This window comes from Brachypodium distachyon, chromosome 3, assembly GCF_000005505.3.
Source record: "Brachypodium distachyon strain Bd21 chromosome 3, Brachypodium_distachyon_v3.0, whole genome shotgun sequence".
NCBI classification, from domain to species: Eukaryota; Viridiplantae; Streptophyta; class Magnoliopsida; order Poales; family Poaceae; genus Brachypodium; species Brachypodium distachyon.
Window position 1 is genome coordinate 4,627,947 of NC_016133.3, and position 22,724 is coordinate 4,650,670.

At 43.1% G+C, this 22,724-nt stretch overlaps 3 protein-coding genes and 1 long non-coding RNA gene across 10 annotated transcripts; 2 read left to right on the forward strand and 2 right to left on the reverse strand.

Annotated features, from left to right (window-relative positions):
• Window positions 1-317: 317 nt before the first annotated feature.
• LOC100827169 (glycerophosphodiester phosphodiesterase GDPDL7) lies at window positions 318-6,295 on the reverse strand. 2 transcript variants are annotated; one of them, XM_010235630.3, is made up of 10 exons: window positions 6,232-6,295; window positions 5,896-6,013; window positions 4,566-4,862; window positions 3,092-3,201; window positions 2,500-2,998; window positions 2,203-2,247; window positions 1,828-2,115; window positions 1,593-1,732; window positions 1,028-1,508; window positions 318-860 (listed from the first exon to the last, which is right to left on the reverse strand). In XM_010235630.3, exons 2-10 carry the CDS (start codon window positions 5,993-5,995, stop codon window positions 568-570), a joined length of 2,253 nt encoding a protein of 750 aa, XP_010233932.1. In that variant the 5' UTR covers window positions 5,996-6,013; window positions 6,232-6,295; the 3' UTR covers window positions 318-567. The 2 variants fall into 2 exon arrangements, with proteins under 2 accessions (XP_010233932.1, XP_003570935.1); XM_003570887.4 differs by lacking the exon at window positions 6,232-6,295 and adding an exon at window positions 6,106-6,167.
• Window positions 6,296-9,741: 3,446 nt separating this feature from the next.
• Window positions 9,742-11,582, forward strand: LOC104583446. Its single transcript, XR_731180.3, has 2 exons — window positions 9,742-10,121; window positions 11,175-11,582. It is a non-coding gene; the product is annotated as an uncharacterized LOC104583446 (long non-coding RNA).
• Window positions 11,583-11,836: 254 nt separating this feature from the next.
• LOC104583447 lies at window positions 11,837-13,778 on the reverse strand. 6 transcript variants are annotated; one of them, XR_002964708.1, is made up of 5 exons: window positions 13,137-13,778; window positions 12,523-12,935; window positions 12,382-12,463; window positions 12,276-12,300; window positions 11,837-12,194 (listed from the first exon to the last, which is right to left on the reverse strand). XR_002964708.1 is itself a non-coding variant. In XM_024461005.1 (5 exons), the coding sequence occupies exons 2-4, from the start codon at window positions 12,928-12,930 to the stop codon at window positions 12,295-12,297; spliced, it is 480 nt and encodes a 159-aa protein (XP_024316773.1). In that variant the 5' UTR covers window positions 12,931-12,935; window positions 13,137-13,771; the 3' UTR covers window positions 11,837-12,194; window positions 12,276-12,294. The 6 variants fall into 6 exon arrangements, 5 of the variants coding, with proteins under 5 accessions (XP_024316773.1, XP_010233937.1, XP_024316770.1 ...); XM_024461005.1 differs by having other exon boundaries at window positions 12,382-12,447; window positions 13,137-13,771; XM_010235635.3 differs by lacking the exon at window positions 12,276-12,300 and having other exon boundaries at window positions 12,382-12,447; window positions 13,183-13,772.
• A 1,223-nt stretch (window positions 13,779-15,001) lies between these two features.
• LOC100834806 (probable apyrase 3) lies at window positions 15,002-18,623 on the forward strand. Its single transcript, XM_003570904.4, has 9 exons — window positions 15,002-15,332; window positions 15,510-15,638; window positions 15,777-15,833; window positions 15,962-16,054; window positions 16,159-16,364; window positions 17,309-17,400; window positions 17,541-17,755; window positions 17,887-18,076; window positions 18,254-18,623. Exons 1-9 carry the CDS (start codon window positions 15,081-15,083, stop codon window positions 18,382-18,384), a joined length of 1,365 nt encoding a protein of 454 aa, XP_003570952.1. The 5' UTR covers window positions 15,002-15,080; the 3' UTR covers window positions 18,385-18,623.
• Window positions 18,624-22,724: the final 4,101 nt, after the last annotated feature.

The following is a 22,724-nucleotide window of genomic DNA, read 5'->3' on the forward strand; positions in this document are numbered from 1 at the left end:
CTTTTTAAGAATAGATACATTCATATTTGGACAAATTCGAGTCAAGAATTTAGGATCAGAGGAGTACATCTTTTGTTGGACGGAGGGGGTAATTGATTATTCCGTCCAGTTTTCTAGTTTTACCTTTTTTTGCTTCCTGATTATCGTTCTATTACTACTTCAGATGGCAAATTATAGTGCCTCGAAAAAAGGGAGGAAAAGAAGTTCAAGAGTAATTTTGAAGAGCCAAGTGGAAATGTAAATAGAACCCCAAAGTACAGTTGGATCCATACAGTTTCCTGAGCTGTCTAACAGCTTATTATCCAAACATGCATGTGAGCAGGTAAGAATTTCTGATATGTATTTTATGTGCAGGTTTCAAGAGAATATATCTATTTTAAATAACAATATGTTACAGAAGATCCTAAATTCTTGACTCAAATTTGTCCAAATATAGATATATCTATACTTAAAAAGTGTCTAGATACATGTAATATTTCGACAACAATTTAGGATCGGGGGGAGTATGTTCAAGAGGAGGAAACATAAAGAACATGTGGTAGTACAATGCCAGTCAAGGAGAAAGGATCAATGGAAACTCAAGGACAAGAAGGCAGCAATGCCAACCACCAGAAGGTAATTGCTGACATTGGAGCTCGCTGCAGAGGCGCTGTCATCAGCTGCTTTCGGTGTCGCTTCTGGAGGGCTGCTCACGGAGACTGGCGGCAGCGGCGGATCAAGAACATCGGCGGGTTCCAACACGGGTGCTGGCGGGAGTGCGGGAGGCAGCGCACCAGGGGGCACCTGGCTGACCAGAGAACCAGGTTCTGCGGGCAGGATTGTGTAGCTCAGGTTCAGGGTCAGATCACTGCATGGGCTCTCTGCAATTCATTCAGAGAAGAGATCAAAACTGTTGTTACTCTGGCAATTGTTGATGTTCCCAACCGACTTTCACAATGAATTGTGGGGAGTGCTTGAGCTGAAAAACTCTTCCGTATTGCTGCAATTTAAAAGTGTTCAATGTTCATAGTGTCAAACAGGTACTTACTGAAGTATGCAATTGCAGTGGCTGGGAACTCAGTCACAAGCCCATCGACCGCCAGTGATGCAGAGTATGTAGCGATCTCCATCATTGGGTCAGCCCAATAGTCGAACCCAAGGTTCATGAACTCATTCTTGAGCACACCAGCATACACGCTGATGTTTGCAGCATGCAGCCTTTCCACCAAATTGGTGAACCCTGTCAGGAAAAAGCCATTGACCTCAACAAGAGAAGTGCGGGTCACGCTCACTGCATGCGCAAACTCCTTGATCTCATCGATTGAAGGCTTAGAAGCATCACTTATTACGGAGTGAACAACCAAGACCCGCTGGAAAGTTGGGAAGTTCTTGAACGCTGAAAGCACCGAGGAGTCATCCGACTGGATGAGCACATGCTGCTTGTCCTCCTTGTCGTAGCTCGCATTAACCAGTGACTTGGTGACTGCATCTACCACGCCAAGACCTCTGGTAGCAAGGTATGAAGCATGCTGCTCTCAGCAAAGAATATTTGGTTCAGCAGATTGACGGAGATAACAGGAGCAAACGATAATTTCAGGTGAAATGGATGTTACCTCTATCTCGATCATTATACCAGAGACATTGCTGGTCTTGGCGAAGTCAAGGAATTCGGTCAAAGTCAAGAATTTGCCAGCATTCTTCACTGCAGGATTTCTTTTCAGGCCTACCGGAGCATATGGACCAATAAGATCGGCTGATCAGATGGAAAAAAGAAAGATGTTAGTGCATGCATATATATGACATTTTGGAAGAAAGAATATATGAAGAAGCAATTTAGTTGTTCTTTACGCTTCACGCTTTGGATCTCGCTCCATGAGAGATCAAATGAGAAAATGCCAGATTTATTCTGTATTTCATTGATAGTAACAACTTTTGTCATGAAAGTGGTTGCCGCAGTCGTGCTGCTGGTGAGATCTGCAGATGCCAAGCAAAAGGCCACACCATCTTTTGACATCCGAACCGGGCAATCAATTATGTCTGCACCATCTTTCACTGCTTGTTGGTAGGCAAGGTCCGTGCAGCCTGGGAAGACACCACTTGCACCATTGTGTGTTATAATGAATGGCCTCTCTCCGTCTAAGTGTTAAATAGAAATTAGCAGATCGTAGGATGATGATGAGTTAGCAAAGTGAATACTGTGACGTAAAAAGAGAGACAGCTTACCATCAGTAGGGCGAAGAACATTTCCCTTGGTATGTGCCAAGCACGCTGCAAAGATCCTCAAAGATGTCATCAAGGAATAGATAAAATATGATACTCCCTCCGATCCATAATAAGTATATTGGATTTAGTACAAAGTTGTACTAAATCCAAGACACTTGTTATGGATCGGAGGGAGAAACTAATACATATGTTCCTAACATGTGTAACTTTTTGTGGCAGCCCCAATTTGCCTAATGTTAGTTGTGGCAATGTTAGACATCAACCAGATATGCCCTTAGCACATGGAATAGTTCTTACCGATAGCTCCTGATGCAGTGGGCGGGAAGTCTGTTAGCACACCGTCTACACAGAAGTCTGAATTGTCTATGAACTGCAAGTATTCTGTGGCAGGATCATAGCTGTAGTTGTAACTCGTAAATACATCATTGGCAAACCCTGCTGCATACACTTCCAGCCCTAGGGCATGTGCATCTTTGACTAAACTAGTAGGTGGCAGCAAGTACTGTTCATGATTCAATGGCCAAATATAATTCCTGGGGACCATAATTCCTGATGCAAAGGCCTTAATGGATTTCAGATCTTTCACAATTTCTCCATATTTTTTCTTAACAGTAGTCTCAGTAACATTTTCATAGAGACACCGCAAAATTATCTTAGTCTTGCCCTTAAGCTTTCCACTGATACTTTCCAAGAATGAAATATCTGGTGAGGATATGTAAGTGATAGGATATTCTTTTGGTAATCCTAATAGGTAATCTTCGGTACTTAATTTGTGGTCCTTAAAAAAACTGTCGAACTGCAAAAAAACATGAAGTTGTAGTAGATAGAAGACATGGTTTAGTAAGAAGGGAGCCTTGGAGAACTTGAGTGTTAGTGAAATCCTATTTACCTCTACATTAACCCAAATCTGCTGGGGGCGGAGTTCGGCCACATCATCAAGCGTATACATTCCCATGCTGCCATCAAATGTGCTTGGGCGAGAAAATATACTCTGCATCACTGAGAGATGATCAAACAACATGACACGTCAATATTTCACAACAACATTCGTTTCAGAAGCTAAATGGCAAGAGGAATTTTAAGATAAGCCAAAACTAATATAAACTGTTAACTATGTGTGATCTGGTGACTCATACCTACTATTACATCATAGTAGGTAAAAGTCTATGAATGAGTGCATAAGATTAAAATGGACTTTGCACCTTGTACCAATTAGGAAGTAAATAATAGTAAAGCATGTATAAATAAGGGAAGAATGAGCCTAATCAGTCATATTGATTCTATTCTATTTTGGAATAATTATTAGCAAGCTCCCGTGTATAAACATGTGTCACTCTTTCTTTAGACTATGTAACAAAATAGTTTTCATGTCATTAGTAGTAACACATCGATTAGTACTTTTGGAACTTACAAACAATAATTTGTGTCGTCAATCAGACAAATAGGTAGTACGTTGTTGAGGAACATGAAAGCGAATAGATTAATGTGCTTAACACGGATCATCCGACCATCCTCCACGTTATCGATATATTGAGCTAGCTTTCCAGATGGTGCATGTGCTAAGATAGTGCTTCGAGTGCACGCCTTGGTCTAGATGTATGTCATAGGAGATTGGAAACATAATCAAACACATTATCTCTAGTAAATATTAATTTTGAAATAGAACTAATATGACATTTTTCATTACTTTATTTGTTCTACAAGAGAAGGTATATAGATATATATAATATATATAATTCATGTAAACCGTCCGTCCATGCGGTACAATCAAAAACTTTGGTGTCTTTACTACTACCTCCATTCCTAAATATAAAGATGTTCTAGCTTTGTCCTAAGTCAAACCTAATATCAAATAAGTATACAATGGCAATATATATCATGGCAGATTTAATATAACTAATTTAGAGTTGTGGACGTTAGAAGAATTTTCTAGAAACTTGGGACTTAGGACAAAGCTAGAACATCTTATATTTAGGAACAGAGGGAGTAGTATATATCAAAGATCTTTGAAATATTGGAAAGGGATAACTAAGTCCAAAAGAAACCATCCGTTTTTAACGCCCAAAAAACTTAACTAAGCCAGTGGAATTCTCACATAGCCAAAGTTATCCTGCCTTGATCAATGGTGTCTAAGATTAAATACTACTCTTACCTCCTATAAGAGGTTAGTTGGAGTGTCTTAAAAGAGCTCACCTCCAAGGAGACCAGGATATGTTTCAACCTTATGTATGCCAAATATGGAAGAAACTTAGGTGTTTACCACTCTTCATAATATAAAATTTCTAATCTTCATGGAACACGGATAAAAGTGCATAACTTTTCGCTTTGGAGTTTTAAAAGATTCAAGAGTTTTGCCTGCTTACATGTGACGTTGTGAGACAGCTCGTCGGCGGTGAAATCCACAGAAAACCATCCATGCACATCTTCTGCACCCACCTTGTATGTTTTGTCCCTCTTAGGGAAAATTTCGGCAATTAGTGTTGACTTGTCAAGCCTCAAGCCAGTTTTGCAGAAGCCTATAGCATCACTGGACAATTGCAGATCGCAGTGCAGAATGACATCATGCAAGCTAGTTGCCATTGCAACCTGGTAAGCTAGCTGGCTTGAGTCAGGAAATAAGCCAGAGAACCCAGCATGAGCAATGACTAGAGGAGGACGACCTGGTGGGACAATGATAGAATGATTAGCAGCATTCAGAGCAGTGGAAAATCAAAATACTAGATAGAGCGCAGGGGCAGCGCCACTGCGGTGCAAGGGTAACCGTTACTGTGTACAAAAAAAAAGTGTATATGTAATGTCAGTTTATGTATAGGAGTTTGGTAATAACTTTGGGCACATGTTCACATGTAATAATCCTCTACCAGCCTGTCCCACACCTCCTGTAAGTCCTGGGCATGGGCATCAGACACTCCTAACAGACCAGAGAGCCCACTCGGTGTAAAACTTTGTCTCTCTATCCTTCCTGTACTATCAGGCAGCAGCAGCATATGCACAGAGCAGAGAGAGCAAAATGTGCCGCTGCCACGCTCAGCTGATTCAAGGGGCGCCGCTGCCCTCGGATAGAGGGGACCTCTTTACCTCTCGATTCAATAGCTCCCTAAACGGGCTTTTGTTTAAACTTGCTCAGTTTCACATTAAGGATATCTAAAAAGATCATTGTTGAAAGCTCCCAATCCACTATTAGTGTTTATTGTCACTTGCCTATATGCATATGGAAGAATTGTTTTGAATGGTGAGAAGTATTGTCCAACTTTCTATTACACTTGTTGAAACAAAGAAGCACATTCAGTATGAATTTGTTTACAAGCTTTCAAATTTTGTGCTAACTATCCCTGTATGAAGTGCAAATGTTAGTCTTTTCTTTCAATGACAATGGAAAATAAGTTAAGAAACACGGGGAGCCACATATGAATGATTGCTCGGTTAGATTTATTAAGGGAATATGTGCACTAAAACAGCGACAAGTATTTAGGAACGGAGGGAGTATATATTTTTCTTATATATTTTAACTTTTAAATTATTCAACTTGTACTTTAATTGGCACTATTTTGTACGTTTTCTAGTGAGTTGGGACAAAAGAAATTCTAACTTTTGACTACCCAGCCCAGAAATCTTGGCTCCAAACTGGTTGAGTGAAAGAACAGACTTTACAATTGAAACTTCAGAAAGCAAACAAAAGGTTAAGATGTTTACCTTCCAGAGTCTGCCATTTCGGTACTGGAGCATCTAGAGCAGCATTGGTTCCATGAAGAAATAAGAGGATCAAAAGCATGTGAGGATATCTTCCTCCCATTTACCCAGGAGGAGCACCCTGCATTACATAACATTTCTTTCAGCTCCAGACAAACAATTATAACACACGGACGGAGGACCCAGTAGGGCAAGGTAGGGCGGCCGCCCTACCTTGATTTTCGCCTCAGTTACGAATTGGGGAAGATTATGAAACGGGGGATCTAAAGAGCGGAATCCGTTCGTGTGGTGATGGGAGGAGAAACGGTCGGGAGCGAGAGAATCGAAGGGGAGATGAACCTGCGGTGGAGGCTCTCGAGCGAGGAGGAAGACCGTCCATCAGGAGGAGAAACGGTCGGGTGCGAGAGAGGAGGAGAGGGGGTATAGGAATAGGTGGCCATCACGCCGGACAGGTCTAAGGTTAAACGGGCCTGGCCCGGATGCGACCTCATGAAACCCGACTCTTCCAGATTCAGTCACGGCACCGTATAACTGGGCTAACTATCCAAAGAGTAAAATGAGAATAACATGAATACTCGTAATGTTTAAGAATACATAGATGAAATAAGGACAAAGTCGTGTTAGATGACGTAACCGTTGCATCAAGTTAAGACAAATTATTAAATTGTTGTTAGATGCACACTTGTTTGGTCTTTTAGAATTTGTATTTGCGCTTTTGTATAAAATAAATCTGCAAAATTCAACTAATTTAACTCTTAATCATTAGAAGCAATGATGGCGATGACTTGCCAAGCTATGCATTTGGACAGGGTCTGAGAAAGACGTTGTAGGAGGCAGTGACGACGAGTCAGTTGTTGCCTACATTGGCAGCCAGCCTTCTGAGGTGGTGTGCGTAGCGTTCCAACGTGATTTTGCGCAATCGACGACGATATAGCCTGCAAAGACTGGTTCTCTGAGAGACGCAACTTCTGCACTCTTAGTTATTTCGGCTATCTACTGTTGATGTCCATGTATGATTGCTCATTGATGTCTTAATTGTCCTAACTTTAATCATATTTCTTGCTTAATGAAAGTCGATAGGGAATTATATTACTTAATGACAGTAGATATTATGTTTCAGAGCGTTGTTTATTAGCCAAATATTTACTTGATATTTTTAGGTCGGTAAGTATGAAGATATCTTTGGAAGCAAAATATAACTATATTTTTACTCTTATAAAGATTTGAGTTGTTGACAACTAGGGATGGCAATGGGTACCCATCCCGGCAGGTAAATCCCCGTTAGGGCACGGGTTTGGGCCAAAAACTTTACCCACAGGTACGTAAATGGAAAAAATTCCATACGCAGCAGGTAGAGCGGGTATGGGTATGGGAATGCGTAACCCATATCCATGTACCCGTTTACCCATATACTAGATAGCTAGTGTATGGGTGCAATCTTCACGGAGAAGATAGGCTCACAATGTGCTGCAGTTTTTGTCATTATGTGTTGCTATTTTTAACGACACATTGTCTTTTATGTGTTGTTGTTGTTGTTGTTGTTGTTGTTAATATTATGCTAATGTAGTGTTGTTTGTGACATGATAATTGCGGTTTTTAAGAAGTATATTGTTGCTTCTAATAAATATGTTGTTGTTTACGACTATGTGATTAAATATTAACATTTTACCTGCGGGTACCCGTCTACCCTAACGGGTAACGGGTATGGGGAAAAACAGTACCCGTTGCCGGGTATGGGTACGGATAACGGGTAAGATCAAACGGAGGGGGTAAGGGTATGGGAAGGCACCACTCGTACCCATACCCTGCGGGTGCCATTCCTAGTTGTTGATCGTCTACTCACCCCACTGAATATTTTTTTGCAAATCATTATAACTGTCATATATTCTATGTTATAGATATTAATATTTACGATTTTTATATTATGGTTGATTTGACATATAGTATTACTAGAAGATATATCATAAGATGTACCAACCAAAAAAATGCATCCTAAAAAATCCAAAAAAAACAAATTTATTGAAATATATTTTGCAGACCTAGAAAAATATCTATTTTAACTCATAGTGTTAGGATATGAATTCGCCGTACCTCAAAAAATTTCTGTCCTCCGCCAATGGTTATAAGAATTATGCATTTGCAGCAAAAAGAACACACATATATATATATATATCTCTGGCATTGAATAATTCAGAAAATAATTAAAGACGAACAATGAACATACAAAAAGGTAAGGAATTTGAGAAATAGAACAAATAATATTGCATGAAAGGATCCTCTATAACAAACAAATGGGACCAGAAAATGAACGTAGGAAGGGGAAACATGATCTCTCACCAAACATAAAAATTCCAGGTTTGAAAATTTAACCCCAAACTAAAATGCAATAGAACTGGATTTGAGGAAGAAAAATGCGGTACCTCACATGAAACAACCGGAAATAAAATTTTAGAGGAGGCGGTGATCTATCTCCAGCCCCACCCAGCCAACGCCTGCAAGGTCCCTATATCAGAATTGTGGAGAGGAGACAAAAGAGAAAAGGCTTCTAAAATTAGGGGGCTCCCAAACGATGGACACCTTTTAACATGCTTAATTTAGAGATCCCAGCCTCATGTGTATCTCTCGCGAGTTTCTGCTTCATCCGCTTCAGCAAGAAAACATAACTCCTCGTTTTGCCTTAAAATACCATGGGAAAAGGGGGATTGGTTCACATGAACAGCTCGTAACTGCTCTCACTCGTAACTCCTCCAACGGGCGCGCGGCTGTGGCACCGCACATGACCACAAGTCCACAATGATATCGAGGAGCGCGAGGACCGTGTTCATTGGGCGGGGGAGCACGGTGCGGCATGTTACGGGGAGGGCGCGTCCGACTGGCATCCGCGCCCCGAGCACCCGACTACCCGAGTAGAGGTAGTCGGAGGAGGAGGCGCGACGGTGACGAAGGCTAACGGGGGAGCAGGAGGAACCCCGCGTCTAGCGTGAAGAGGGCAAGGTGCCCCACCCCCGAGACGATGTCCACCGCCCATGCCGTCGGCGAGGGTCGGCGGTGACAAGGATGAACGCCGTCGCCACCCGTCATGGCTTCTCCGAGTGGAGTCGGATTTGGGGGCTGGACTCGCACGCCGGCGACGACGAGGATGAACACCGTCCGCCACCCGTCATGCCTTCTCCGAGTGGAGTCAGATTTGGGGGCTGGACTCACATTCTTCCCGTGCATTTCGCATCGATTTTTGTCATTCTCGTGATGCTCGTGGGCTCGTGGCCTTCGCGGATGAGCCGGTGCGGCTGTCTTTGTGACTTTGTCCCACTGAAAAAAATTCTTCCCCAGTCCCAAAATAAATAACGTATATTTGTACAGATTTTTATACAAATCCACGTCACTTATTTCCGGACGGAGGGAATATGTAAGATATGAGTTATTGGTATATGATAGAATTTTTATACTCGCTCCGTCCGGAAATAAGTGACTTGGATTTGTATAAAGTAGATGTTATTTTTTTATACTCGCTCCGTCCGAAAATAAGTGACTTGGAGGACTTTTTCTTAATCTTCTTTCGTCTGATTAATTATCCCACGAAGCCAGGCTCCCAACTTGAGAAGGTGAAAAAATTAAGAGGAATCGTGTATGCACCATTTGTCGCCTATTCCGCTGGCTCCCAATCAATACCAAATATCCCGGTGATGCGTATGTCATCTACACCTACCGCATCTATCAACCACCTGATCAATCCTTTTTTCGAGCTCTTTTACGGTGATTGGCGAGTACTTTTCAGTATTGCGCGAGAATTATTTGTGGTCGTTGATCTGTGTTTTTAATTATTGCTCAATTTACGGGTAGAGTCTGCCCCACGACCGGCCGCTACCTGTCCCCTCCTCGCGATCTCGTCTCCCCTCCTCGCGATCTCCTCTCCGCTCTCTCCTCACCCGTCCTTGTTATTGCCTGCCCCAAACCCTAGCTAGGCGGCGGCTGCCCGAGCCCGAGCCCGAGGCGGCGGCGGCCCGCGCCCGAGGTGTCAGCGGCGGCGCTTGCGCGGAGGGGGCGGCCGCGCCCGAGGCCGGGCCTCGCGCCTGAGGCATCAGCGGCTGCGGCCCGCGCTCGAGGCGTCCGCGGCGACGCTTGCGCGGAGGTGGTGGCCGGCGCCCGATCGGCTACAGACTCCAGAGCTGGCCAAGCGAGCTCGATCTACACACTCGATCGCCGAGCGCTTTTGATGTTTCTGGCCAGAGGTACGTACGCGTATGCTAGCTTTGCTGTCTATGCCTTATGTTTCTGCTTGGATTCAGTTTCTATTCGTATAAGATCGTATATACTGTATATAATACTCCATCCGTTCCTAAATACTAGGAACGGAGGGAGTATATCTGTTGCACGTACGTTCGTTCTTGCTTTTGCAAGAGACGGAGCATTGGATGAAAACTCGATCGATCGTAGGCCCTGGCGCCTAACTAAATGTCTTTGAGAGTTTCAGGCATGATTTGCTGAGTTGATCGACAGTTATACCGATCTCGAGTTCTCGACGATCGACATGCCTAAATGTACTGACGTTCCAAGTAGAGTATGTGATTGCTAATTAGTATACGTGTAACCACTAGCCGATCAAGCAAGTGCAGGTCAGACTGCATTGTTTGTGTTTTGTCCCTCAAAGATCTTATACAAGTCGATAAGGTAACCTCATGATTAATCACATCTTTAGTGACTACATACAACACATAATGAAAAGAGAGTAAAACCAATAAGTTTAGTAATTATACAGAGCAGAAATATTAGTTAACAAAAATTCTGAAAAGGAATAGAAACTTTTGACTGGAAGTGCACATTAGAGTGAGCAGTGCTACATGATCTTTACCAGTTTTTTTTATAAGAAATAGATGCATGTTAGTCGCAAGATGCAACTTGTAAGCAAGTGAGAACTGATTATAATTTCCCCAAAAGAACTGATTATAATTTCCCCAAGAGAGAAATTACTGCCAATTACAACAGAAATGTGCCCAGAATTGAGTACAACATCTGCAGCCGAGCCCCAAAAAAAGAGAGTGCCAACAACCTTTTTAGTTTTTTGGGTTCCTCATCGCTGATTCTTTAGTTCTTAATCTGATCATTGTTATTTTTAGTTCTCATACTAGACTTTCTTACTGTTTATGAGAATCCATTCTCTATTTACTTACTGTTTGTTTTCAGATAAAACAGAGAATCCATTCTCTTTTTTACTGAATGATTTTTTTGTAGTTAATTTGTATATTTTTGTTCGTCAACTGATACATGTTTGCCAATATTTTCAGCTCTGACTAGGAAAGAAAATATTTTAAGCGGTACTTCCTGAATCCTGCGGTGGTGAAAAGATCCTACATAGAAAACTAGCTTCATTCCTATTTTCAATTTGTCTGGAGCTCATTTCGATGGAGATGCTGATGTAAGAGTTGCTGCTAGTACTACTTGTATGCAGTTTTGTATGCACTTATTGCTGATGTAAGAGGCTTGACTCTAGTGTTACTGACCTGTAGTCTAGTTGCCGGTCATGTACAATAGCTGTTTGGTTATAACTATGTTGCTTTAGGTAGCTATAGCCCTGACTGTAATGTGCAGAATATTTTTTGCTGTTTGTTCCTTCCATTTATCCATGTAAACCAGTGTATTCTTCTGAGTTCTCTTGTATGCATTTCATGTCTACCTGGCTATAGATTTCATCAGCGGAGCATGACCCTTCAGGTGATTCATTAAACAGATGTCTGCTGCTGTAGTTTGTCTCGGTGGCAGATAAAGCTTCACTGTACTGTTCGTTGATTCTCTAATTCACTTTGAGATCTTTGTGTACGTTTCCTGACAACTTTTCGTGTGAACATTTCCATTTTTGTACTGATGTATAACAGCAGAGGAACCATGTACTACTCAAATTGCTAAAGAAGCTTTATTACCTGTTTCACTAGAGTTCACTGGCTGAAAATAGCCCATAAAAGCAATCGCATAAAGTGAAGCAATTACTTCCGATCTTACTGCGTGTTAACGCTACATATTTTGGGAAAACAAAAGCTGAAGTAAATGTCATTAAGGATATAGGCCCGAGGTATTACAGTAGTCCAAAACTCAGATTGTGCTAAAAACCCATTCAAACATCATCTAGTTCTCTCTCAATGCGGCGCGCATTCTGCGTCCATGTACTCGTTGCCATTGCTAAAAGTCAATGCCTTGTTATGAGAGTTCGATGCAGGTTGCTCCGTTCGTTGCGATGATCCATGTTCGTGCGTGTGCCCTTCGTCCCATCTATCGATGGGCTCCCATGAAGTAAAATGGTCGAATTGGCCCTGTCCAGAAACATAAAAAGTATTACGATCAACATAGAAGTAAGGTAGCAGAAAATGTAGAACATTTGCAAGATAAGCAACCTCTTCATTCATGCCATCTTCATTCCTACATATAACATTTATTCATCCCATTACATAATGTTTACCACAATATAAAAATGTCCATACATGATTTCGACATACTTACCGGGAGAAAATATGAAACCGGTTCTTCAGGTGGAGGGATATGCAACTGTATTTGGTCAGTGGTAGCCTACAATGGTTATAAACTGATTTTGGTATCACTTCTGGTGACACGATGAAGGAAGTATTAAAAATAGAAATATACCTTTGGAGCTATCCTCGCACGGTCCAGCATCATCTTGGCTTCCATGCGGTCCATGCGGAGTTGCTCTGGCAAAGATTTGGAATCCATCTCCTGACGATCGTGCTGCAACTTCTGATCCATGTCCTTACGGATCTTCTTTATCTCCTTGACCATTTTATCACAGTCTAGCTTCAATGCTTGATCCAGGGCTGCGTGTTCTTGCTTTACCTTAATGTCCATTTCTTGAAGCTCCAACATCAACTTCTTATCCGTCTCTGCATCCACATGCTTCATCTTGAGGTCCATCTTCTCACGCTCATGCTTTATCACCGGGTTTACGGCTGCACGTTCTTTGTTTCGTTTCTTGTCCATCTCCTCCCGCTCCAGGTGCACCTTGTCCATCTCATCGAGCGCGTGATGCACATCCATGGTCCCTACAACGTTAGATGAGATGTAAAAGAACACTCAAAACCATATAAGTTGACAGATAATGATAAAGTCTTATGCTATTGTAAGCGATCCGATCAGATATTATACAAATGAAAAAAAATATTGTTCCAGCATGTTTTCAATCAAAATCAGAAATCAATTTGACGAGAGAGTCAGCAGCTAAACACAGATGCTCTTAGACTCACTTAAGTCATAACCGTCTCATATTTGCAGTGCGAGGTTAAACAGTTCCTTGTCTGGACGCCGGGCACGGCCGCCCATTGCTGCGACGGCACGGATCCGGTCAACCGGCCTGGTCTTCGGTGGCGGCGCATGGGGAGAGGGAGGAGACGACGAGCTGTTGGCTTGCGGGGGGACGCGAGCTTGCCGACACGGACGAACTAGAGCGCGCGGCTGGCCATAGGATCTTGGGGCGCCGCCGGAAGGACGAGCGGCGGGCGCGGCGGACCGAAGAGCTAGGGGTGCGGCGGACAGAGGAGCTGGGGCGCGGCGGCGGGACGGGGGAGGCCGGGGGTGGGCCCGGAGGCGGGACGGAGGAGGCCTGGGGTGGGGGCGACGGTGGGGCACGCTAGCGGTGGCAGGACGGGCTAGGGGTTGGGCGGAGTTGGGGCGCGCCGGCGGGAAGGGGGAGGCCGAGGGTGGGCGGAGCTGCAGTGGCCATGGGAACTGCGAGCGGCGGCTGCATCGAGAGACGAGGATGGATACCGGTGTGACCGTGTGAGAGACTGGGAGAGGAAGGGGACCAGGGGTAGTTGGATGTGTGCACCGCGAAACGGCAACGGAGTGATCGCACACAAAATAAATCAGACGATTCTTTAATTCTTTTTAGTTAAAAAAATAATTCGCTAATTTTGGTACTTTCCAGTACTTCCTATTGCTCCATCGTTAGATCAATTAGCTTGGACGGTCCGTAAAATCGTCAATCATTATAAAACTTGTTTTGATTGATACGGTCGGTGTGGATTACATAGGCATCACGAAGGTTTAGCATTGATTGAGAGTCAGTGGAATTGGCCACAAATGGTATATACGCTCTTCTTAATTTTTTCACCAACCCAAGCTTTCCTTCTTCTCTTCCTTTCTCGACCGTTTCACATCTCGTCGTTGCGCTATCTCCTCTTCTCTCTCCTCACGTGTCTTTTCTCATCCCCATCTTCTCTCTTTGTTGGAAAAGGACATGTCAGATTAATTGCTGCACAAACAAAAGGGACATTGACGCAATACCAAGGAGGAACAAAACACAGTGCTAGAAGGAAAGAAGAAAAAAAATTGTAGACCGCGTGCCACAGAAAATGTAATTGAAAATAAGCAAACAAAAAGAGAATCTACCCTCAAAAAACTAAACGGAAGGAATCCTCCAAGATGGCCCGCAAGACTAATCTGAAAGCAGAAGGCATGGGAGTTTTCATGGAGGTGTTGGCCAATTGATTTTCTTTGGTCTTCCTTGCGGTGTCTTGCCGAAAAGAAACGTTGCCGGTTTTCCGTGGCCTTTGCCATGAGTCCGCATCGCACCGGTCAAATTAAACTATTTTCTATTTTCCTAAGAACTTTACAGGCCCACGCACCGTCCAGCCCCGTTAGAATATATAAACACGGGGCGTGTTAAGCGTGGAGAGCGATTGATCGAGTATGATGATAAGCCAACTCTTGTCAGATCATTGCACATACGGAGCATAATTTCCGAGTTTAGAATATACCATTAGCACCGGTAAACTCTCGTTAGATCATTCAGATCTTAACTTACTCCCTCCGTCTTAAATTAACTGACGATTCTTATACAAATCCACGTCAGTTAATTTGGAACGGAGGGAGTAGATCAAACATCCCCATCAACAATCTTTTCTTGACACAGCAATAATAACACAGCGTGCAAAAAAATAATCGTATCGTCAAAAACATTGTTGGTTACGAAGTCAATCAATTTTGGATAGCTCAGTTCAGAGTTAAAGACTCTGTTGCATTGAAATCATGCCAGAGACCCAAAAAGAAAAAAAAAATTGCCCGCCGGCTTGGTGGTCCGTCTCAGGCCCTTTAAAACCTGCCCCTGCAGTCCACTCTAATAAGCAATCAGGAATTCAGGATTCAGGCAGATCGCAGTAGTGCACCAGCGCAGCGGCATCGATCTCGCAATGGCTCCTGCCGTAGTCGGCATGATGGCGTGCCTAGCGCTCTTCCTCCTCGTGCTGGCCTCGAGCGCCGAGGCAGCGGCGCTTGGCCGGAAGGCCAGCACCGTCGAGCTGGCGGCGGCTGCGGCTGCTGCAGGAGGGAAGTACGCGGTGATCTTCGACGCCGGCAGCACGGGCACGCGCGTGCACGTCTTCAGGTTCGACACGGAGATGGAGCTCGTCGAGATCGGCCATGACATCGAGGTCTTCGCCAAGGTACGCACTTACAGTCTTACAGATGACGCGAGCGCATTCATGGATTATATGCACTCCCGTTCCGTAATTCTTGTCATTGTTTTTAGTTCAGATTTACAAAAATAGCGACAAGTATGGTACAGAGCGAATATATGTCAGCCATCTTTATTCATCAGTTTGGCTCGTTTATGCGTGCAGGTGGAACCGGGGCTGAGCTCGTACGCCGGACGGCCCCAGGAAGCTGCCGACTCCATACTTCCTCTGCTCCAGAAGGCCAAGAGCGTCGTGCCCCGGTGGCTCATGAGAAGAACGGCCGTCAAACTAGGGGTCCGTAACAAACAAATTAATAACGGAAATACTTGTGTCTGAACATGGTTCATACTTTATATATGTGAGATCATCGATCACGACAAAACTGAAACTCAGATAGTATATGAAACCAAAATCCTCTGCATAAATGTGCAGGCAACGGCTGGACTCAGACTTATCGGAGATGAGAAAGCAGAGCAAATCCTTGAAGCGGTAAAACTTTCAACTTAAGCTAACCACACATGTTCTACTCCCATTTTAAATAAAGATGGCAGCTGCCATGGCATCTACGATGCTTGAAGCAACAAGGGAACAAAAAGGTGACTTGTTTTCTAAAACAGGTCAGGGGTGTTATCCACACCAAGAGCAAGTTTCAGTACGATCCTAGCTGGATCAATGTTCTTGAGGGATCTCAAGAAGGATCTTATCTATGGGTACTACACTACTACCCGACCGTATCTTACAATATTTACAGCCGTACATAATCACATTCAGATGAACTGATCTGAATTATCTTCTGATACATTGTACCATATAGGTTGCTCTGAATTATCTGTTGGATAAACTGGGAGGAGACTACGGGAAGACGGTAGGCGTGATTGATCTTGGAGGCGGGTCTGTGCAAATGGCTTATGCCATTTCTGAAGATGCTGCTGCTGCCGCGCCAGTGGTGCCCGACGGGAAGGATCCCTACGTTACCAAAGAGTATCTTAAAGGAAGGGATTATAATATCTACGCTCACAGGTTTGGCCGAACCCCCCTCTGTGTTGTCGATAACCTTAATTTCTTTCCGATCACTAGTGCGATGATGCATGGCCCTATGATTTCTAAGTTAGTATAAGTGTTCATGGATAAAGTCCATTTTTCTCGCTTAAACTATATATGTATTTGCTTTTCAATTCTTTCCTGGAGTACATCATTTTTTTTGGTTCATGTCACTCACTGTCTAAACTATCATACCTCGAAGCACTTCAATCCCGGGCGGTTTTTTAGAAGGACAAAATCATACGTACCTAGATTTTTTAAAGTCTGAGGAAATAACATACATGTATATGTGAAATTTGGTTATAAAATATGCTTATTTGGCAAACGTAAGGGTTAATTATTTTATTTCATTTTTTTGCACAGGTCATGGATGGGCATACTAGCTTTTATTTTATTTATTTTTGCAGAAAATACTTGTATATATACTTTAACACGACAACTTAGATATTTTTTCGCATTTTCTGAAGAATTTTAGGAGCGGTTTTGCCGTTCCACAAACTGTCAAAGAGGTTGGTCTCCCGGATAAGATATTTTAGAGGTTCGGTGTCAGTCTTTTTTTCAGAAAGCCAAGCCAATACTAGTTTAGAGTGGCCAAGTGGAGTTCTTTAATGTTCAATTAAGCACCGTACGTGTACATGGGTTCTAAATGCCCATTAAATAATATATTTTTTGCGAAAAGGGTGCCCATTGATTTTGGACATGATGATATTCTTGCACGAGAAATGTACCAACAAATCTAAAAATAATTATAGTGGCACTAAATCATGATATGCAGAGAACCCAGAGGTGGTTGCGGTGGTCTTGAACGAAATATATGTATAGTTCATCCCAAAGAATGCTTGAACGAAAAATATTGGTTAAACAAATATTTATAGAAAAGCAGAAATATAGACAGGCCTTAAATCAATCTATCCGTGTTGCAGTTACTTGCACTACGGTGCGATGGCTTCTCGCGCAGAGATCTTCAAGGCGAAGAACGGACCGGTCAGCTACTGCATGCTGCGCGGTTTCGTTGGTAATGAATGTTAATTGCACGCAGCCATATCCTCCTTTTGTTAAGGCTGGTCATTTTGTTAAGGCTGGTCATTTTGTCAGAGTGAAGAGTAACTTAGAGCAGTAACATGAATATTTTTTTCCATTTATATGTTCTCCAAGGTGAATACAGCTACAACGGAGAGCAATTCGACGCAACGGCGTCGCTGCAGGGAGCAGCGTACGACAAGTGCAGGGAGGACGTGACCAAGGCGCTGAAACTGGGCGCGGCCTGCGAGCACAAGAACTGCACCTTCAACGGCGCCTGGAACGGCGGCGGCGGCGCCGGCCAGACCGACCTCTACGTCACCTCCACCTTCTACTACGTGGCCTCGGAGGTACTACTACTACTGGCATCGATCCATTTAATTTGGCCAATGAATTGCTTGGTTTGGATCCGAAATTAATTCAGTAACCTGAACTTGTCGATCTTTTGTCTCCGTCGGCCGGCGGCCGGAAATTATATAAGGTTGGCCTCATCGACGGCGAGGCTGCCAGCGGGAAGACCACCCCTGCGGCGTTCGGGGCCGCCGCCGAGAAGATCTGCGCGATGAGCTTCGAGGAGACCAAGGCTGCTTACACGCGTGTCCGAGCCTCGGACGCGCCTTACATTTGCATGGACCTCGTCTACCAGTACTCCTTGCTCGTCGATGGATTCGGTGAGCACCACCTGGAAAGACACACTCAACATATCATGCATCTTCATCTTCGGTCTTCACTTTTAAAAGTTTCTGTTTTTCATCAGTGAATTAAGAAGATTTGAGGCTAATTAATCGATCAATTGATTTTGGACCGGGGTTAACAAGTGAATCAATTTAATTACTTGCTGGATGCAGGTTTGGAGCCGGCGAAGGAGATCACGGTGGCGCAGAAGGTGAAGCACGGGGAATACTTCCTGGAGGCTGCGTGGCCGCTTGGAGAAGCTATAGAGGCCGTGTCGCCCAAAAAGCTGCTCCGGGATGCATAATTTATTAGCTAGCTAGCTAGCTAGTCGATCCCTTCGAACAGGCGTGTGTATTGGTCGATCGGGGAATTATAAACGTGCATGCATGCATGGTCGCCATCTTTGTCATTCCATCTGTCAAGCTGTGCTTTCAGAAAATACAAGAGGTCATGCATTTTATTTTCTTAATTTGGTCCAAGTTTTAATTAAACGTTACTCTATGCATATTACAAATATTAATATGTCAAGTAAATTAATGGATTGATTACCGGTCAAAATTTGTCTTGGCCCAAGAAAACATAGTACAGCTCTTGTGTATATATTGACATGTAGGCACTACCACAAACAGGAATATCCCCGTCACAAACAGAAATATCCCCGTCGGCTGAGAACCGACGGGAATAGCACCCCTGTGTGCCAGCCGACAGGAATAGCCGACAGTGATATCTATACAGGGATATTTCAATGTGCATGTGTGTTCACCGACAAAAGATATATATATATATATATTCCTGTTGGCTACTCCGTCAGTTACCGACAGGGATATAATCCGTCGTCAGGTCAGAGGGTAATAGTTCCGGATGACAAACCTATACGTGCTGGGCTATTGTCTTCTTATACTCCCTTCATTTGGGTTTATAAGAGCCAAGTGGAATTTTATGCCAAACTTCGATCAAAAATTGCATTGGTAATATGAGATTATTGCGGCACAAAAGATATACTGTTAGATTCATATTGAAAACTCTTTCTGATGAGGACATGACACCTACAGATACAACGGCAGCCCCTACAGCACCTACACCTCAAGCACCGGAGAGACACGCACAAATTACAAGAGCTCGTGCCCGTCAATTAAACTGTCAGGTACTTTCGTTCCTTCATGCTACGGGTAATCTAAATGAGAATATGATGATGCATAAATCAAATTACAAGAACTCGTGTCCGTCAAATAAACATTATCTTTCATCCTTTGCGTCCATGCTAGATCCAATGGCTCTCAACGTAATTAAGTGGAAAATGTCACATCTGGCTTCACTTAAAGTTTCGCGCCATGTCATTTAGGGTGTCTTTGTTGTCCTAACAGCCATTGCTTGCTTCACATGGGGATCTAGCAGCTGGGATGAAAACCCGAGTTGCGGCCCATTGTTTGGTGTACCTTGCACACCGGAGATGCATTCGGGAGGAGAGGTTGAGCAGGGAGGGCCTTATCACGGGCGGCAACATGAGCGCGTAAGTGGGTATCGGCGTCACTGCCGCCAACGCTGGGACTGCGGCAAAGGAGGAACTTCGACGGAATGGAGAGGAGAAGGAGGACAGCCGGCAATGCACAGACGAGGAAAGGGCGACATGCGGGGAGAGGCTCGACGGGAGAGATGGATGCTTGAGAGATGAGTTTGCATTAAAAAAAAAGTTTGATTCTGCGCTAGCTCACGTGCAGGCTAGGAGGTCTAAAATTGCAACTCAGGTATCAAAGAGTCCCATATCTGCATCACCCTATTCACGAAAGTCAATGAAAATTGAAGATCAACACCTTTACCTCTGCTTTTTAGTAGGCTGAGAGAGGGAGAGACGCTTGACATATGAGTTTTCATTAAAAAAAAGGGTTGATTATGCGCTAGCTCACGTGAAGACTAGGAGGCCCAAAATTGCAACTCAGGTATATCAAATAGTCCCACATAGGCATCTCCTTAGTCACGAAAGTCAATGAGCATCAAAGATCAACACCTTTAGCTCTACTTTTTATTAGGCTGAACCCTAACTACCATGTTTCTCGTGGGATTTGACGTACTGTAAAATCCTACTCACTCCGGTCCACAATAAATGTGGTTGATTTAGTGCTTCTTCCGTTTCTCAAAGAATGACATATTAGTTTTCATTAAGATAAGGTTTTGACCACAAATTAATATGTTAAAGTGTGGTTTATATGACATGAAACCACAAGCATCATGAAGTACTTTTGATAATGAATCTAGCGATACTAATTTCATGTCATATAAACCACACCTTAACATAATAATTTGTGATTAAAATCTTGTCTTAATGAAATCTAATACGTTCGGTAAAAAAAAACATTATATGCCATTCTTCGAGAAAACGAGGGAGTATAAATTACCCATGCCTCTGCAACTTGCACACACGTCTTGCCCTGGCGGCCTGGCGCTCCATATCTTGTGACGGGACGGCACTGATTTGTCGGAGATAAGGTTTCTCTTCTGGCCGACCGGAGGAATCGAGTTTTTCTACACGCGATGCACGAGATGTGCATCCATCACATGGATAGTACAGAGCAGTTCTGCTCTTAATTTCTGATGAAAATCGCTCCGAATCAATATTTGTCAGAATCAGCACATTTAGATATGCGTGCTACTGCTAACTATGTTTTTTTCTTCTTCTGAAAAGACAGCTATGTATAAGTAATAATACGGAGTACTTGATCTTATAACCTTGCTAACCGTTTTTTATTGTGATTTGATCCGGTTCCGTATTATTGGCATGGCCGATGTATGACCCGGTGCTTAATTTGCTCATAGTTGTCTTTTGTGCCCTTAATGTGCACATGCAACAGGGATTTATCGTACTATAAACCCGCGTGATAATATTAGAAGAATCGGCTGTGCAGGAAGAGATTTAATTTGAACTTCGAAGGAAGAGAGACCTAACAGTAGGCACTCCATGTGCACCGGACCTAAACATTGGTAGCGGGTCAGACAAATTTTCTTTATGCTAAATGCGTTTCTCTCCTTTTTCCTCGCCAATCTTAACCTCGCGTGTCGCGTGGATGCGCTGTGAACTTGCACCAGGTGCAAAGAGACATTTCCCCTTATTTATACTCCCTTTTAATAAGGATCAGATTACATTCCAAAATACCCAGAATAAGTTTAGCAGGTGGCATAAACTTTATTTCTGACTACCGAAGTGGCAAATTTGACAGCTGGGGCACACATATTCTACATCACAAAACTAACTACACACTTGAGAGTCCAAAAATAGAGGTTTTACACTCTTGATATTTTCCCTCTAGTCCTGTCCTTAAGACGATGCTCATCAAAGTTGTAACATCAGAATCCACAGAAGTGGACACACACACACACAAGAAAGAAAGAACCGAAGATTCCCTTTTCTTACCAGCTCTAGCAAGCACACTAATAAAAAAAAAGGAATCATTATTTGACTAGCTAATTCCTTATTCTAGTATTGCATGAGGCCTAGCAACCCGAAAACTCCATTGAGCCGGCTTTTTAAAAATATGAAGAACAATAGGATCGGGAGGATATTTGAGGACCTCCGAATACCAACACATGCGGATTAAATATATGATCTTTGTGTAACTTTTTCCATATTGACACTGAACGTTTAACAACAGCCCCATCTAAATTTATATCAAATAGCACAGGCTAGATAATTTCTCGAGACATAAATATATGGCTTTTCATTATGCTAGGAATCGCAGTGCCACAGTCCTCCCCTTAACATTAATTTTCGGCGAGTCCTAAATGGGCCAGGTAGTTGTTGTCAATTTAAACCACCAACCCCGTAGATTCCGCTGCAATTTACATAGAACTAGGAGTTTTATAGTTTTTTTCTTCGAAAAGTTTTATAGTGAGCGTCATCTATGCATCTTTGGTGGGATTAGTGGTTGTTGGTTTCGGCATAAAAATGTTGAAAGCTAAAAATACCCTTAAAGATCAAACGAATTGTATGTTACCTCTGCAAAGGGCCTATCCTTATGAAAGATAAGGAGATAAACTGTGGGTCTTTTGCTATGAGAATGAATCAATTGAACATCTGTTCTTCGAATGTCCTTTTGTCCGGTGAGCACAGCGGGCTATTTTTGTCACTTTCCAATCTACAGTTCACTACTAGTATCTTGAATATGTTTGTGAACTGGCTCGGAGGTTTGCATAAATTTTTAAGAACGCTTATTTTGGTTGGCGAATGTGGTGTATGTTGGTCAATATGACACTACCGTAATGATATTGTTTTTAACAAGTGTATTGTTTCTAGTTTTTCCAGGTTATTTATCTCACCACCCACGGGATTTATACTTGGAGTCCCCAGAAGATAGTTCGAGGCTTGTTTAGCCGGTTTGAATGGCCAATGCACAATAGGTTATGATAATGAGTTCCATCTGTGAATTGAGTGTAGCTCAGGTGGTTGGTTCCTTGTGGTGGAACCAGCCCACTTAGCTTCAAGTCCCAGACTTGGCATGGGTGCTCGTATTTCCTGGATTTATTTTAGGCTTTAACCGGCGTGAGTGCTTGCGTCTGTACTGTGTTTCCTAAAAAAAAGTTCCATCAGATCGATGCCCTATGTTTTAGTCTTTGTTAGGTTATGCCGTCCATGAGTCGTTGTACCGAGTGTCC

Bases quoted from the DNA above. Each gene is read 5' to 3' on its own strand.
- LOC100827169 (XM_010235630.3), bottom strand. From the start codon at position 5,995: ATGGGAGGAAGATATCCTCACATGCTTTTGATCCTCTTATTTCTTCAT. The intron at 2,999-3,091 runs GTAAATAGGATT...GTTTTTTTGCAG, and splicing joins AGATTTGGGTTAATGTAGAG to TTCGACAGTTTTTTTAAGGA. The intron at 2,116-2,202 runs GTAAGCTGTCTC...TTTAACACTTAG, and splicing joins TGTTCTTCGCCCTACTGATG to ACGGAGAGAGGCCATTCATT.
- LOC104583447 (XM_010235635.3), bottom strand. From the start codon at position 12,930: ATGGATGTGCATCACGCGCTCGATGAGATGGACAAGGTGCACCTGGAG. The intron at 12,448-12,522 runs GTATATTTCTAT...TAACCATTGTAG, and splicing joins GTGCGAGGATAGCTCCAAAG to GCTACCACTGACCAAATACA. The intron at 12,195-12,381 runs GTAAGTATGTCG...GTTTCTGGACAG, and splicing joins CGGTTTCATATTTTCTCCCG to GGCCAATTCGACCATTTTAC.
- LOC100834806 (XM_003570904.4), top strand. From the start codon at position 15,081: ATGGCTCCTGCCGTAGTCGGCATGATGGCGTGCCTAGCGCTCTTCCTC. The intron at 16,055-16,158 runs GTACTACACTAC...TGTACCATATAG, and splicing joins AAGAAGGATCTTATCTATGG to GTTGCTCTGAATTATCTGTT. The intron at 17,401-17,540 runs GTAATGAATGTT...ATGTTCTCCAAG, and splicing joins CATGCTGCGCGGTTTCGTTG to GTGAATACAGCTACAACGGA.